Source organism: Ictidomys tridecemlineatus, chromosome 3, assembly GCF_052094955.1.
Source record: "Ictidomys tridecemlineatus isolate mIctTri1 chromosome 3, mIctTri1.hap1, whole genome shotgun sequence".
NCBI classification, from domain to species: Eukaryota; Metazoa; Chordata; class Mammalia; order Rodentia; family Sciuridae; genus Ictidomys; species Ictidomys tridecemlineatus.
Genome location: NC_135479.1, coordinates 210,980,977 through 210,995,012, shown reverse-complemented (window position 1 = coordinate 210,995,012; position 14,036 = coordinate 210,980,977). Strand labels below are relative to the sequence as shown.

At 42.3% G+C, this 14,036-nt stretch overlaps 1 protein-coding gene across 3 annotated transcripts; it reads left to right on the top strand.

Annotated features, from left to right (window-relative positions):
- The first annotated feature begins 5 nt into the window (after positions 1-5).
- On the top strand, positions 6-8,791 carry Psmg1 (proteasome assembly chaperone 1). Of its 3 annotated transcripts, none has more exons than XM_021725292.3 (7): positions 6-208; positions 1,127-1,233; positions 2,113-2,234; positions 2,890-2,952; positions 5,733-5,931; positions 6,775-6,911; positions 8,549-8,791. In XM_021725292.3, exons 1-7 carry the CDS (start codon positions 72-74, stop codon positions 8,621-8,623), a joined length of 840 nt encoding a protein of 279 aa, XP_021580967.2. In that variant the 5' UTR covers positions 6-71; the 3' UTR covers positions 8,624-8,791. The 3 variants fall into 3 exon arrangements, with proteins under 3 accessions (XP_021580967.2, XP_005323536.2, XP_040142969.1); XM_005323479.4 differs by having other exon boundaries at positions 7-208; positions 2,083-2,234; XM_040287035.2 differs by lacking the exon at positions 6-208 and adding an exon at positions 459-477 and having other exon boundaries at positions 2,083-2,234.
- Positions 8,792-14,036: the final 5,245 nt, after the last annotated feature.

Sequence of the window (14,036 nt, the reverse complement as noted above, 5' to 3'; positions counted from 1 at the left end):
GGTCGCGCGGAGGTGCGCGTGCGCCGTCCCGCGGCGCCGCGGTTGTGCGGGCGGTCGGTCCCTTGGAGGCCATGGCAGCCACTTTCTTTGGAGAGGTGGTGAAGGCGCCGTGCCGAGCCGGGACGGAGGAGGAGGAGGAGGAGGAGGAGGCGGGACGGAGGGAGACCCCCGAGGACCGGGAGGTCCGGCGGCAGCTGGCGCGGAAGAGGTGAGGCGTCGGCACGGGCGGCGCGGGGGTGGGGAGCGCGCTGGCCCGCGCCGCGAGGGGCCGCTACCCGGCCCGGCGAGCCTGCGCGCGCCCCGGGGGCTCTCCTCCTCCCGCGATCCAGCCGGCCTTGCGTGGGTGGCAGGTGCGCGCTCTTTTCAACCATTATCCCCCACGAGATGGGCGAACGTGAAGGACCCCGGAGCCCGCACTCAGGTCAGCTCAGCGCCCACGGAGACTTCCCCTCCTGCCGCCCCCGGAGCACGGCCCCGGTACGGCCTGCACCCTGCAGAATGCGTCTCAAAATACGATTTAGGTCTCTCATAGTCTGCAGTCGTAGTGGTGTTCCATATCGTCTCGTACACCTAGTTCGGTCAGACTGAGATCTTCCGGTGGGTTTGGGTACATCGGTCTCCTGACCAGGTCCGCGCCTTACACTTAGAGGGCTCATTTCATTTGGAGCGGTTCACCTTCCCTTTTACTCCTGTAGAGAGCTCTGGATTTGTCTGGTTGCTCCTCCTGGAGGCATTTCACACGTGTGCTCATCACCTGCATCTCCTGCAAAAGAATGTTAATTTTGGAACTTGGATCAGATAGATTGACATTCTTTAGCGAGAGAGCTTTGAAGTGGTGCTGTGGTACTGTTTCTTGTTGCATACTGCCCAGTTTTTTTCACTTTTAGGGATGCTAAGATTGAACAGGGGGTCAGATGGACATGAAGCTTGCTTGCAGTAGTTTTGTTGATTATCAGTGCCTGAATCTGCTCTTTCTTTAGGATTCTAATTATATTCTTTATAGAATGCAAGTGTCACTTTTACCGATTAGTAAAGGTACTTCAATCATACATATAATGTTGTTTTTTCAAAGTAGAATACTGACTGTGTTTAAGCTGTTTTGGTTTCATCTTGTTTCTTGTGTTAGGGAGGTGCGGCTTCTTCGAAGACAGACAAAAACATCTCTGGAAGTTTCTCTGCTAGAAAAATATCCTTGTTCCAAGTTTATAATTGCTATAGGAAATAATGCAGTAGGTAAGTGAAAAATGCAGAAGACTAGAGGTTTTGTTGAAAGAAAAAATACAAAGTTACTTCTTTCCATTCTAAAAGACTTCAAAGGTTGGTTACTTAAAAGAGAAAAGTCTTGGTAGAGTAACTTTGTTTCTGAGAGGGGATAAATACATCACCTGTTCATGTGTACTATCTTCTAAAAATGGAAATAAAAAATAAGATTTAAAGGAAATATTTGTGTCTTCAGGAACTTAAAGCTCAAGGAACTGTTTCTGGTGTGTTGTAGCCAGGTTTACTTAAATGTTTTTGAGTTAATAGGCTTTTGAAAACATAATGAGAACTCCAAAAATAACAGTGATCACTAGCTCTTTTGAGCAATTAAGTTCCAATGTCTTTGTGTTGATTCACTTGGTGAGTTAAAGGTAGAAAAGTGTAAAGTTCATCTAGAACAATGTCTGTACAAGACCTGTACACAAAGATCTTTATAATTTTAGGGGAGTTACAGGTATTGGGAACATTTGGGAACCCCATTAAGATCCCTTGCCATATAATGCATCCCTGGGACTTACAGAGCATACTAAGTACATAGTAAGTGACTCTGACTCATTATATGAAGTTCTGGTCTCACATTTTTAGGGGAGTGTTACCCTGGGAGTCTGTCTGTAAGCCTGTCTTGTCCCTTCCTGGCTGTAGTCTTGTCTTACTCAGTATGGCCTTTCGTGAAGCCCTGGCTGCCTCCTGCAGATTGGTGGCATTAGATGATCTTAAGGACTTTTTCAGCTCTCAAATTCTAGAGTAATTTCAGCTTTTTATTGAATAGAGAATACAGCATGCAGGGCTAAGCACTAACTTGTGTGAATTGTTCTCTTACAGCATTTTTGTCATCGTTTGTTATGAATTCAGGTGTCTGGGAAGAAGTTGGTTGTGCCAAACTCTGGAATGAATGGTGTAGAACAGTGGACACCACACACCTGTCCCCTTCAGAGTCTTTTTGTGTGTTTTATCACCTAAAATCAAATCCCTTGGTATGTGGGACTTAACTTGTATGTTTAAAAGTTAGTTATTTAAGCATCTCAGAGTCTTTGCTGTTAGTGTACCCCAGAATCTAACAGGCATGTCACTGAACTGCTCTCTAAATGCATTCTTTATTCTGATACCAGTTATCAGTAATGGCTTAGCTCTTATTAAATTTAAGAGAAGTAAATGGGCTAGTAGTATAGTCAGGAAGATAAGTGTTTGTGTTTTCTTTCTGTCACTGTAACAAACATGTGAGATCTATCAGCGGGGGTTTTGGAGGTTCCAGTACATGATCACACAGACACGTTGCTTTGAGACCTCTGATTGGGGGACAGTACATCATGGTAGGAGCACCAGGCATAGCAAAGCGGCTTACCTCATGACCAGGAAGCAAAAGAGAAGAGGGGGAAGATCAAGTGTCACCTTCAAGGCTACCCCCATGACCTGAAGATCTCCTACTAGGCGCCCCTCTCTTCAGGTTTCCACCACCTCCCAGTTTGGCAGATGTAGAAACTTTAGGAAACACATGGGTCTTTCGCAGACATTCCACATCCAGAGTACAGCAGTGTTCCGTTGGTATTCACATGATATGTATATGGTGGCAGTTTGGGTGTGTATAAAATTTATTTATCTTGAAAAAAAACTTTGAATTTTATTTTTCAGGTTTTTGTCTGTCAGTGTAGTTGCTATGTTGCTGAAGATCAGCAGTATCAGTGGCTGGAAAAGGTAAGAGAGAATGAGACCTGTGAATTTTTAGACTATAGAAGTTGCTGTTTTTTAAGGGTCAGTGTCTTTTCATTTAAAATTATGCAGGAAAGGATTTTGTGTGTATTTTCTCAAATAAAAAACTCTCTAGGCTCAAATATGATCTATTTTTCAAGCATTAGAAGTGAATAAATTTGTCTTCATTTTGCTGGAAAATTGTGCACATAGTTTTTGAGTGAAGAGTTGAACTCATCTAGAAATTTTAGAGGAAACCATAATTTTTGGCAATTACGTTTTATAGTCTGAATACCCTTGTCTCAAATGTTTGGGACAGAAGGGAGGGGAATTCAGGTCTAAACACATATTTATTAATGTTTCAAATACATCTTATATGCATAGTCTGAAGATAACTATACAGTGTTTTTTATAACTTTCAATATGAAACAAATTCTTGGTGTAGAATTTTCCTCTTATTTTATGTAGGTGCTCAAAAAAGTTTTTGGATTTTGAAGCATTTCAGATTTTAGATTTTTGGATTTAGGAATGCTCAAAATATATATATATTTTTCATATATATATCTTTATCTGTTTATTTATTTTATGTACCAGGGATTGAACCCAAGGGTGCTTTACCACTGAGCCACATCCCCAGCCTCCCCACTTCTTTCTTTTTAAATATTTTATTAGTTGTTGGTAGACCTTTATTCATTTTTATGTGCTGAGAATCAAACCCAGTGCCTCACACATGCCAGGCAAGCGCTCTACCACTGAGCCACAACCCCAGCCTCTCCCCACCCCTTTTTTATATTTCATTTAGAGACAAAATATTGCTAAGTTGCTTAGGGCCTCGCTTAGTTGCTGAGGCTAACTTTGAACTCGTGATCCTCATGTCTCAGTCTCCATGCTGCTGGGATTACAGGCATAGGCCGCCATACACAGCATGTATCTTTACATGATGCTGAGAATTGAACCTAGGAGTGTGTGCGCTCTCTCTCTCTCTCTCTCTCTCTCTCTCTCTCTCTCTCTTAAATGTTTATTATCACATGTGGTTAGTTTTCTTTTCTTTTTTTTTTTCTTTTTTTAATTTAAGAACCTAGGAACTCTCTATCACTGAGTTACATCTCCAGCCCTAGGGAGCCAGGGGTTTCACTAGGTTGTTGAGGCTAGCCTTGAACTTGCCATCCTCTAGCCTTAGATTGTTGAGTAACTGGGGTTGCAGGGGTGCACCACCATACCCAGCTTATTTTTATTTTTAATAGATACAAAATAGTACTTATTAATGGGCTGCACTGTGATATTTCAGTACAGGTGTAATGACCAGATGAGGGTCAGTGCGATGTCTTCATCCTCGTCATTCATCATTTCTTTTTTTCACCTGTATTTGTAAATAAAGTAGGCCCTTCAGTCTTTAGGTGAAATTCTTAGCAACATCTCAGCTTAAATCTCAGTGTATTTAACACTGATATTAAAATTAAATAGAAATAAGAATTTTATTTTTTACTTTAAACCAGCTGGCATACTTAGAGAAGCTTTTGCTTTAAGTTAGTAAATGCATTTTATTAGAAGAAAAGTTGTTTAAAAAGATCTGTGAACTATCTTATATTCAGTGTACATATGTGTATCTTTCTGGGTAAGAGGGTCAGAGCTTAGAATATTAGGAAATTAGTGTTTTATTTATATTTTTTAATTATGTAGGGTGATTATTATTTCAAAAATACTTAATTTTTACACGGTGACAGATGAACATTCTAGACTTTAAAAAAATATAAAAATTATGCATTTCTAAAACAAATTTTTTTTCCTTAGGGGTATTCTTTGGGTTACTTTGTTATTTTGGTCAAATCATCCTGATAATCAAACAGTTCTTAAGTATTTTAGACTCAGACTTTTAAGTATTCTATGAAGGGAAATAAATTGGGCCTGTGAATAATGTTATTTTTCTTAAACAGGATGTACCTTGAAACAAATTTACATTGTGTTGACTTTTTTTGCATTTATTTACAAAGTTGTGATATAATGAAATTAGTTGTATGAATTATAACACTTAATATAAAATCTTCAGTTCTTTTATTACTAATGGAAAAAGCTGTTTTTTTCACAGAATATTTTTATTATTATTATTTTTTGTGGTACTAGGGATCGAACCCAGGGCCTTGTGCATGCAAAGCAAGCAGTCTACCAACTGAGCTATATCCCCAGCCCCACAGAATATTTTTAAACAAGTATAGTAACATAAAAACTACTCTTTTCTTTAAAAAATAGTTGCTTGCTTGTTTGTGTCACCATAGATTTTATTAGAAGGTAGAAGGATTCTTGTAGATCTACTAGATCTTCTCTTCAAGTCATGGAAGAGAACTTTGAGTTCTAGAGCCCTTGAAACTCGCCCCAATTCTAGTAACTCAAAAGTGAATTTAGTAAGAGCCATTTTCCAGGTGTTATAGAGAGTAGGTGAGGGACAGGCTGACTGTGGGATATGCTCTTGAGCCGGCTTGCTCAGGTGGTGGTCCTGTGGCAGCTGCTCCAGCATTGTCCATTCATGGTTGTTTACTACACATCGGTCTCTTAAGTAGGTGATACTGCCCTGAGTTAAGGGACAGGAAAGTGCCATGAGGAGGAGTGCCAACCAGAGTGCCGAGAGCAAACCCAGGCTGGGGCAGGGAGGCCTGTTCTGTTACTCAGGGCGCAGGGCGCCCCTGCCAGATGTGCAGCTGCCGCCCGCACTGCTGGGAGAGTAGCTGGAGCAGTGTTTCCATTCCCTCACACAGTTACCCTTGTTTAATTTTAAATCAATTTTGTGTCAGGTTTTTGGCTCTTGTCCAAGGAGGAACATGCAGGTAACTATTCTCACATGTCGACATGTTACTGACTATAAAACCTCAGAATCTACTGGCAGCCTTCCTTCTCCTTTCCTGAAAGCACTAAAAACACAGAATTTCAAGGACACTGCTTGTTGCTCACTGCTAGAACAGCCGAACATCATCCATGATCTTCCTGCCGCAGGTGATACCAAAATTCATATTTACATTTCATCTTACTGCTAATTATTATTTTCACTATTAGAAATCTTTATGAGGTTAATTTTTTGACGATCAAAATCAATATATTGCTATTAATCCTCAGTGTCTGTACTTGTTAGTATACTTGGTTTGCGTTTTTAAAATTTTCTAGACACACTTATGAGAACAGCTCAGATGGCTTAATTGCTCTGCCTCAGCTTTAGTTTCTTTTTGGTCTTTGGCAACTCAGAATGCAAGCCAATGTTAGTTGTAAATTGTATGAAAATTTGGGAAAGTACATTTTAATTATCAAAATAGAAAGTGAAGTTTGATAGTTACTTTAATGTGTGTTGCTTAATATTTTTATCACTGTAATTATATTTTGCTGTCTTGAGAAATAGATTGCCATTTACTTTTCAGTAGTGTATCTTTTATTGTATGTTACTAATTGTTCTTTGTTAAGTAAATTGAATAAAGGAAAAACGTTTTTTCCCCCTTGTTAAGTTTATTAGAGTGAGTAGGACTAGCTTGGTAGTAGTATGCATCATGGTATTCGTTTGTTACATGTAACTTGCTTTGTTTATTATAGTGACTGAAATTTCAACCTTTTAACTACTTAAAATTGAGCAGTATGTTTAGAAAATGCAAAATAAAGATAATATTTGCAAAAGCAAAAGATTATTAGGAAAATAAGTTGATTTTTGAAAGAAAATATCCATTAGAATTGATTTAGTAGAGCGGTAAATGTCTTGATTCAAAGACTTTTTAAAGCAGCCTTTATTATTTAATGGTGGTTAATTTTAAAACTATATTCTAGAAAACTTAAGTGGTTTTCCTTCGTTCACAGTCCTCAGTTACTGTCAGGTGTGGAAAATCCCTGCCATTCTGTATTTGTGTTACACTGAGGTGATGACGTTAGACCTCATTACCGTGGAAGCTTTCAAGCCCATACTTTCTTCCAGAAGCTTGAAAGGCCTGGCTAAGGTAAGTGTCACTCACCTGACCACCAGCTGCCACACTAGCTGAGTGTAGGGACAGTGCAGACCCGGAGCAGTACTCGGAGAGCCTGTCTTCCCACACCAGCTTCCCGCTCTGGCCACCTTCTCTTCTGGATTTACTTCTATAACTTGAAGAGCATTTTGCTCTTATATATAGACCAGTGTGTTGCCCTTACATCCTACGTGTCTCTGGGGCTGGAGAAGTTTCTGTAACTCATTTGGAAGGTTGTAATTTTAAGTATAGTATCAATAGTATTCACCTGATTTTGAGGGGATGGGATATGTGAAGATGTGAGAATTATTAATGAACCTTTGTTCCCCCCCTTAGGTCTATGGGCTCATTTACTGGAAAAATACATATCAGAACACGTACACAGCAGCCTTTGTCTAGCATTTCAGGCAGCTTCGGGCCTCCCCAGTGATCTCTTCAGAGATTTATGGAGAGCCACAGTGTCTGGTTTAAGAAGTACTTCAAGGGAGAGGGGTTGTCCCAGCATCGTGGGTGACCTGTTTTGTTGTGGAGTAGCCATCAGGGCTCCACTCACGGCAGGTTATGCTGGAGTGGCCGTCTCAGCTCTCCTAAGTTAGTGTCTTCCTCAGCAGCTTGTGGTACAGGAGCAGCTTTTCCTTTTTGGCGTCCTGGGTTGCACATACCTGGCCTGTAGAAGGAAGCCCTCAGTGACGCCCTGTTGATTGGTGGAGAGTCAAGCTGCAGAGCCCTGACTTGGTCTACTTCAAGCACATCTTCCCAGTTAGTGGAGTCAGACAAGTTGAATCCTTCTGGGTTTAGTGTCTTTCCAAGGGCGTGCGGGTCCTCGTGCTGGCTGCTGTGGTTTGTGACCGGCTCGGCCCACTTGTTTAGAGAGCAGTTCTCTGGGGCTGTTTTGTTCCCTGCTAGGGACTCTGCTCCCCATACAGGAGCTTAGCATAAATGTTCGGATTTGTTCTGAGCAGCGTAAGTCATCTGTCAAATAGGATTGAGGAGTACAATTTGAAGGGGAAATTTAAAGACCTTTTTAACATTTCCCGTCTTCCTTTGAAGACACCAGTCTGGGGAAGTTCAGGTGGTCGCTGTGAAGAGTACTCCTATCAACGACCCGACCCATGAGGTCGCCTGAGTTGGTGCATGGTTTCTGCTGTCCACTCCCAGTGGGGTTTGTTCAACAGTTAACAGGGGTTAGCTACAGCCCCCACTCTCTGGCACCACTGTAGGGCTTTAGAGCTGAGGCAGCTCCCGGCCATGAGGGGTGCTGGTCAGAGGTACTGGGAAAGCCTCTCACAGAGGCAGGGCTCTGGGGAGGAAGTGGCCCCACAGTTGGCTATGAAAGCTGGATGGGCCTTAGTGGGGAGCAGTGGGGTGTGGAAAGAGGACAGGTTGGGTGCCAGAGGGCTGTGGTGGACAGGGAGAGTGGTGGGGTGAAGAGGCCAGGTACACTTCGAGGCCTGGGCCAGGGAAGGACTCTAGGCTTTCGCCCTCTCGAGCACTGTCCCTTGGGGAGAGGTGCTGGAAGGCACTGCTTCTGCTGCGCAGCACCTTCTCACAACTTCTCGAGAGCGTCAGGCTGGGTGTGCATGTTGCCTCTCACTGAAAAGCTGTCTTGACGTCTTTTTCTCTTCTTTCAGAACATTCCACAGGGCACAGAGATACTGAAGAAACTGATGACAACAAATGAGATTCAGAGTAACATTTATACGTGATCCCAAAGATCGTTCTGTGATGTCTCCCACGTTGTCTCTATCTATAGCGCACCCCAGGGTCCAGAAGCATCCATTCCTTCCAGGGGAGCAGCGAGCACTGCTTTGAGGGCTGCTCTGGGGGTGCTGTATTTTGAGGGTGTTGAAACAGAATAAACTTTAAAAAGTTAATTGTAGTTTTAATTTCTTTTTTATGGTGATACTGTTCAAAACTGAAATAGACGTTCTTCTTTATCCACTAGGTGGGAGTATTGTTGTACTTGAAACTTTAATAGCAGAGTTTTGAAAAGCTGCAGAAAGCAGGTTCTATTAATATGAGCATATAGTTATGTACAAAAAATTTGAAAGGTGACGAATCGTTGGTGACGATTTGCTGGGGAGGCGGGTACTGGGGATTGAACCCAGAGGAGCTTTACCACTGAGTTGTATACCCAGCCCTTTTTAAAATTCCATCCTTCTGCCTCAGCCTCCTGAGCTGCTGGGATTATAGGAGTGTGCCACAGTGCCTTCTGGTGATTCTTTTTTTTTTTTTTTTTTTAAGTATATATTAGTTATTAATAGACCTTTATTTTATTTATTTAAATGTGGTGCTGAGAATTCGAACCCAGTGCCTCACACATGCCAGGCAAGTGCACTACCGCTGAGCCCCAGCCCCAGCCCCTGGTGATTCTTAACATATGGAAACTTTCTGGATGTTTTATGAGATCTAAGTTTTTTGTTTTTGTTCTTTGTTTTGTGGATCGCAATTGGTGATAAGGTAATGAAGTCACATTTATTCAAAAGGAAACAAATTCACGTGTGCTCTCTTCAATATTGCTTGACAGATTGCTTCTTCACCCAGACTTTCCCAGGGCTCTTTGCAGTCTTGGTCTTTTGAACATCACTGGCTCTAACACATTTCGTGTTACATTAGACATGTGAATTTATTTGTGAGCCTGAAGCAGCTACACTGCTTCACAAGACCACAAGCTAAGCTGTGGTGTCAACCAGCTTCTCTCCCTAGCTGATTCTGTTGTGAACACAGGCCAGGGTAGCAGGGATGGGGCTCTGCATGCACAAGGCCACATGGACTTCAGTCACCAAGGATGTCCTGGTGTCTCCAAGCGCTTGGTCTACCAGCAGCAGAGTCTAGCACTGAGCCACAGTGGCCCGGGGTCATGAATTCAGTTTTCGTGATGACCCACTTGCACGCCAAGAGCTTTCCTTGAAAAGGAGAGTAATCCATGGATGATGGCAGGCCCTTGCTCCAAAATCCCAGGAGACACTTTTACAGGGGTTGCCCCAGGCTCCAGGCAGCATGCAAGGGCTGTTTTCAAGCATCTGCATTGCTTGCTGCAGTCCCCACAGGCAAAGTAGGTCACATGGTCCCCTCCAGAGGCAGCGGGGGAAGGTGCCATGAAAGGTGTGGTATGGGAAACATGGTAGGTCAGTGCCATGAAAAGGTTTTAATGGTAGCTTTCTGCTACCTCTGCCACCCCACATGCAAAATGTGCTGGTCGGGTGGCCCAGGTATCATCCGGTCATGAGGCTTGCAGCCCAGGGTCTGGTCATCTGCATCAGACTCAGATGCAGCTTCTGTTGATACAGAAACCTACAAAGGAAAAAGACCAGTTTCCTATTGTCTACATACCTGGTATGGCATCGTGAGACTGGGGCAGGTCACACTGGAGTACACACAATGGGAAGGAGACTAGGATGGACAGCTACCCCTGGGCTGTCACAATTCTGCAATTGCATTGAGCATACGTTGCTAGCCCCTTCTGGGAGTAAGAAATAGTCCTTGATTGACTAGGCACAGCATTTATCTCTGGCTGGCTCTTCTTGCCTTTGTCCAGTTTAATCATATCTTACCCACTTCCAAAGAAATGGCCTTTGTTAACAGCTGGGTAGTCTTTCCAATCCACAGAAAAGAGCGTGAAAGACAGTACCCTTAATACCATGGACTTCATATGTCTCTAACTGTAGCTCACCCCAGGCTCTAGGAGCATATTGTCAAGAACTGAAGGGTCTGGGGTTTTATCGATTCAAAAACTGACATGCGTGCGGCCCAGGTTCGATCCTCAGCACCACATACAAAGATGTTGTGTCTGCTGAAAACTAAAAAATAAATATTAAAAAATTCTCTCTCTTTAAAAAAAATAATAAATGGACAAATGAACAAAAGAGGTGCTTCTCAAGAAATACGAATGGCCAATGATTACGAGAAAAAATGTTCAACATCTTTGGCAGTTAGAGAAATGCAAATCAGAACTACACTGAGATTTCATCTCATACCAATCGTAAGGGCAACCATCAAGAATACACACAATAAGGGCTGGGATTGTGGCTCAGTGGTGGAGCGCTTGCCTAGCATAGGCGGGACTCGGGTTCGATCCTCAGCACCACATAAAAATAAAGGCATTGTGTTGGGTCCATCTACACTTAAAAAATAAATATATATATATTTTTAAAATAAAAAGATTTCTCTCAATCCTTAAAAAAAATACACAATAAAACAAAATAACCTAATCAATAAATGGGCTAAGGAACTGAACAGTCACTTCACAGAAGAAGAAATACAATTGATCAACAAATTCATGAAAAAAGTGTTCAGCATCTCTAACAATTAGAGAGATGCAAATTGAAACCACTCTAAGATTTCATCTCCTGACAGAATGGCAATCATCAAGAATACAGGTAACAATAAGGTGGTTGGTGAGGATGTGGGGGAAAGGTACACTCATATGTTGCTGGTGGGACTGCAGATTGGTTCAATCACTATGGAAAACGGTATGGAGATTCCTCAGAAAACTTGGAATGGAATCACCATTTGACCCAGCTATCCCATTCCTTGGTTTATACCCAAAGGACTTAAAATCAGCATACTATAGTGACACAGCCACATCAATGTTTATAGCAGCTGAATTCACAATAACTAGACTATGGAACCAACCTAGGTGTCCCTCAGTAGATGAGTAGATAAAGATGGAATGTGATATATGTAACTATATATATATATATAGAGAGAGTTATACTCAATGGAATATTTATTCAGCTTTAAAGAAGAGAGAAATCATGGCATTTGCCAGTAAATGGATGGAGTTGGAGAATATCATGCTAAGTGAAATAAGCCAATCCCTCCGAACCAAAGACCGAATGTGTTCTCTAATATGTGGATTCTAATTCACAATAAGGTGAGGAGGGCACTAGAGAAGAATAGCATTACCTTAGATTCGGTAGAGAGAAGTAAAGAGAGAGGAGGGGAAGGGATGTGGGGATAGGAAAGATAGTAGAATGAAACACACTTTATTACTTTATGTATATATGTGATTGCATGACCAGTTATGATTCTGCAACATGTATACTAAGAAAAATGAGCAATTGTATCCTATCTATGTATGATATAGTAAAATGCATAAATTCATTCTACTGTCATGTATACAACTAAGTAAAACAAAAAATAAAAAAAGAATACACCCAATAATAAATACTGGAAAGGATGTAGGGAAAAAAAAAGGAACAATGTTACACTGTTGGTGGGATTGTAAATTAGTACAACCACTGTGGAAATCAGTATATGAGGCTCCTTAAAAGATTAGGCATGGAACCACCACAGGACCCAGCATCAGCACTCCTCAGTATTTATCCTCAATAATTAAAGACATCATACTATAGCAGTTCATGACCCATGTTTGCCACAGCACAATTCATAATAGCCACACTGTGACACTAGCCTAGGTGTCCATCAGTGGGTGAGTGAATGAAGAAATGTGGTCTATATAAACAGTGGAGTTTGGTTTAGTCATAAAGAAGAAGGAAACTATGTCATTTGCAGGAAAATGGATGGAATTTGAGAGCATTATGATTAAGCAAAATACACCAAACACAGAAAGCCAAGGGTCATATGCTTTCTCTCACGTGGAAGCTGGAGAGGAAAAGGGAAGAGAAGGACTGGGGCTGGGCCCAGGGGAGAGCGCTTGCCTGGCATGTGTGGGGCACTGGGTTCGATTCTCAGTACCACATCAAACAAACAAACAAACAAAGGGGGAAAGGTGGAGAGGAGGATTTCATGAAAATGGAAAGGAGACCAGAGGGAGGGAGGAGGGGAGGGAAAAGGGAAATGCTGGGTGATGATATTGCCCGAATTGTATTGTTACATTGTGTGTTCGTAGGAATACGTAATAACAGTGAATGCCATTATTATATAGAGTCATAATGCACCAATAAAAGTGTGCAAAAAAGGAGGTAAGTTCCTTTAGAGGTGATTAAGCCATGAGAGCTATATGTACCCTTTAGGTGGAGTTAACGTGGATTTGGTCCCCTCTTCTGCCACGTGAGGAGCAGTGTTCCTCCCCTCTGGAGGCTGCTGTGTTTGAGGCGCCATCTTGGAAGTGGAGACAGCTTTTACCAGATGCCAAACCTGCTGGTGTCTTGACCTTGAGCTTCCCAGCCTCCAAAACTTTGAACCAGTGAATTTCTCTTTGTTATGATTCACCCAGTCTCAGGTATTCTGTTATAACAGCACAAAACAAATGGAGATTTCAAGTTTTGATGTCTTTTTCATGCTAAGGAGACTCATTTCCCAATTACGCTCAAGAAGAAGGTCGTAGAGAAAGATGAAAGGAGAACGTGTTGGAGTGCCTTGGTAACTACCCAGAATTCCAGTTTTACAGGGACGAGGGATGGACTCCTAATTGGGATTCTGTGAATAGATCAAGGCTTCACGAAAAGCTCCGATTAGACTGGGTCAGTGGCCCCTATGAGAGAAGGAGCTCATTTCCATGCCATCTCGCCTATTCGGAGCAGCTTCTCCTTTAGTAACCCAGCTTCAGAAACCTCTGTGTTCTGCAGTCTGAGGTCCATGTCCATCACGTTAAAAACGGTCACCACAAATGCTTCTAAATATGAAAGATGTCACCATCCCTATCTGGTGACCTATTTCACTCAAGAATTCTCTGAAACCGCTTAAATAAACTCCTTTACAACCACAAATAGAAGGCGCATCTCAGCATTTTCTCTGAAATTATATTTTATTTTTGGTGATACTTCAGGGCGAGTGGAATTGTTGGATTCTTGTTGACACATCTCACAGCAGCAAGCTGGAGTTACCTGCAGATTTGACCTGGTTGCCACTGGGTTCTCTCCAACAGATTAGGAGAGAGGGGAAGGAAAAGGTCTTTAATAAAGCCGACCAGTGGAGTTACTAGTGCGGAATGAAACTTCAGAACCCAGGAGTGCCTCTCTGGCTCTTTTGGAAAAGGGACAAATGATATGAATAAAACCTCCTCCTCCCTCCTGCGTCTTCATGGCCCTGTCCATGTTGGCTCCTTTCACCTGTACCCATTCTGGAGAGGCCACTGCGGTGCACCAGAGAAGGGGACCCTTTCTCTCAGCCCTGCAGAGTGCCAGACGTGGTGTCCAGAGAGCTTGATTTGTC

Coding starts and splice junctions, on each gene's coding strand:
- Psmg1 (XM_005323479.4), top strand. CDS start 72: ATGGCAGCCACTTTCTTTGGAGAGGTGGTGAAGGCGCCGTGCCGAGCC. Junction 2,953..5,732: donor AGTATCAGTGGCTGGAAAAG/GTAAGAGAGAAT, acceptor ATTTTGTGTCAG/GTTTTTGGCTCTTGTCCAAG. Junction 6,912..8,548: donor GCTTGAAAGGCCTGGCTAAG/GTAAGTGTCACT, acceptor CTCTTCTTTCAG/AACATTCCACAGGGCACAGA.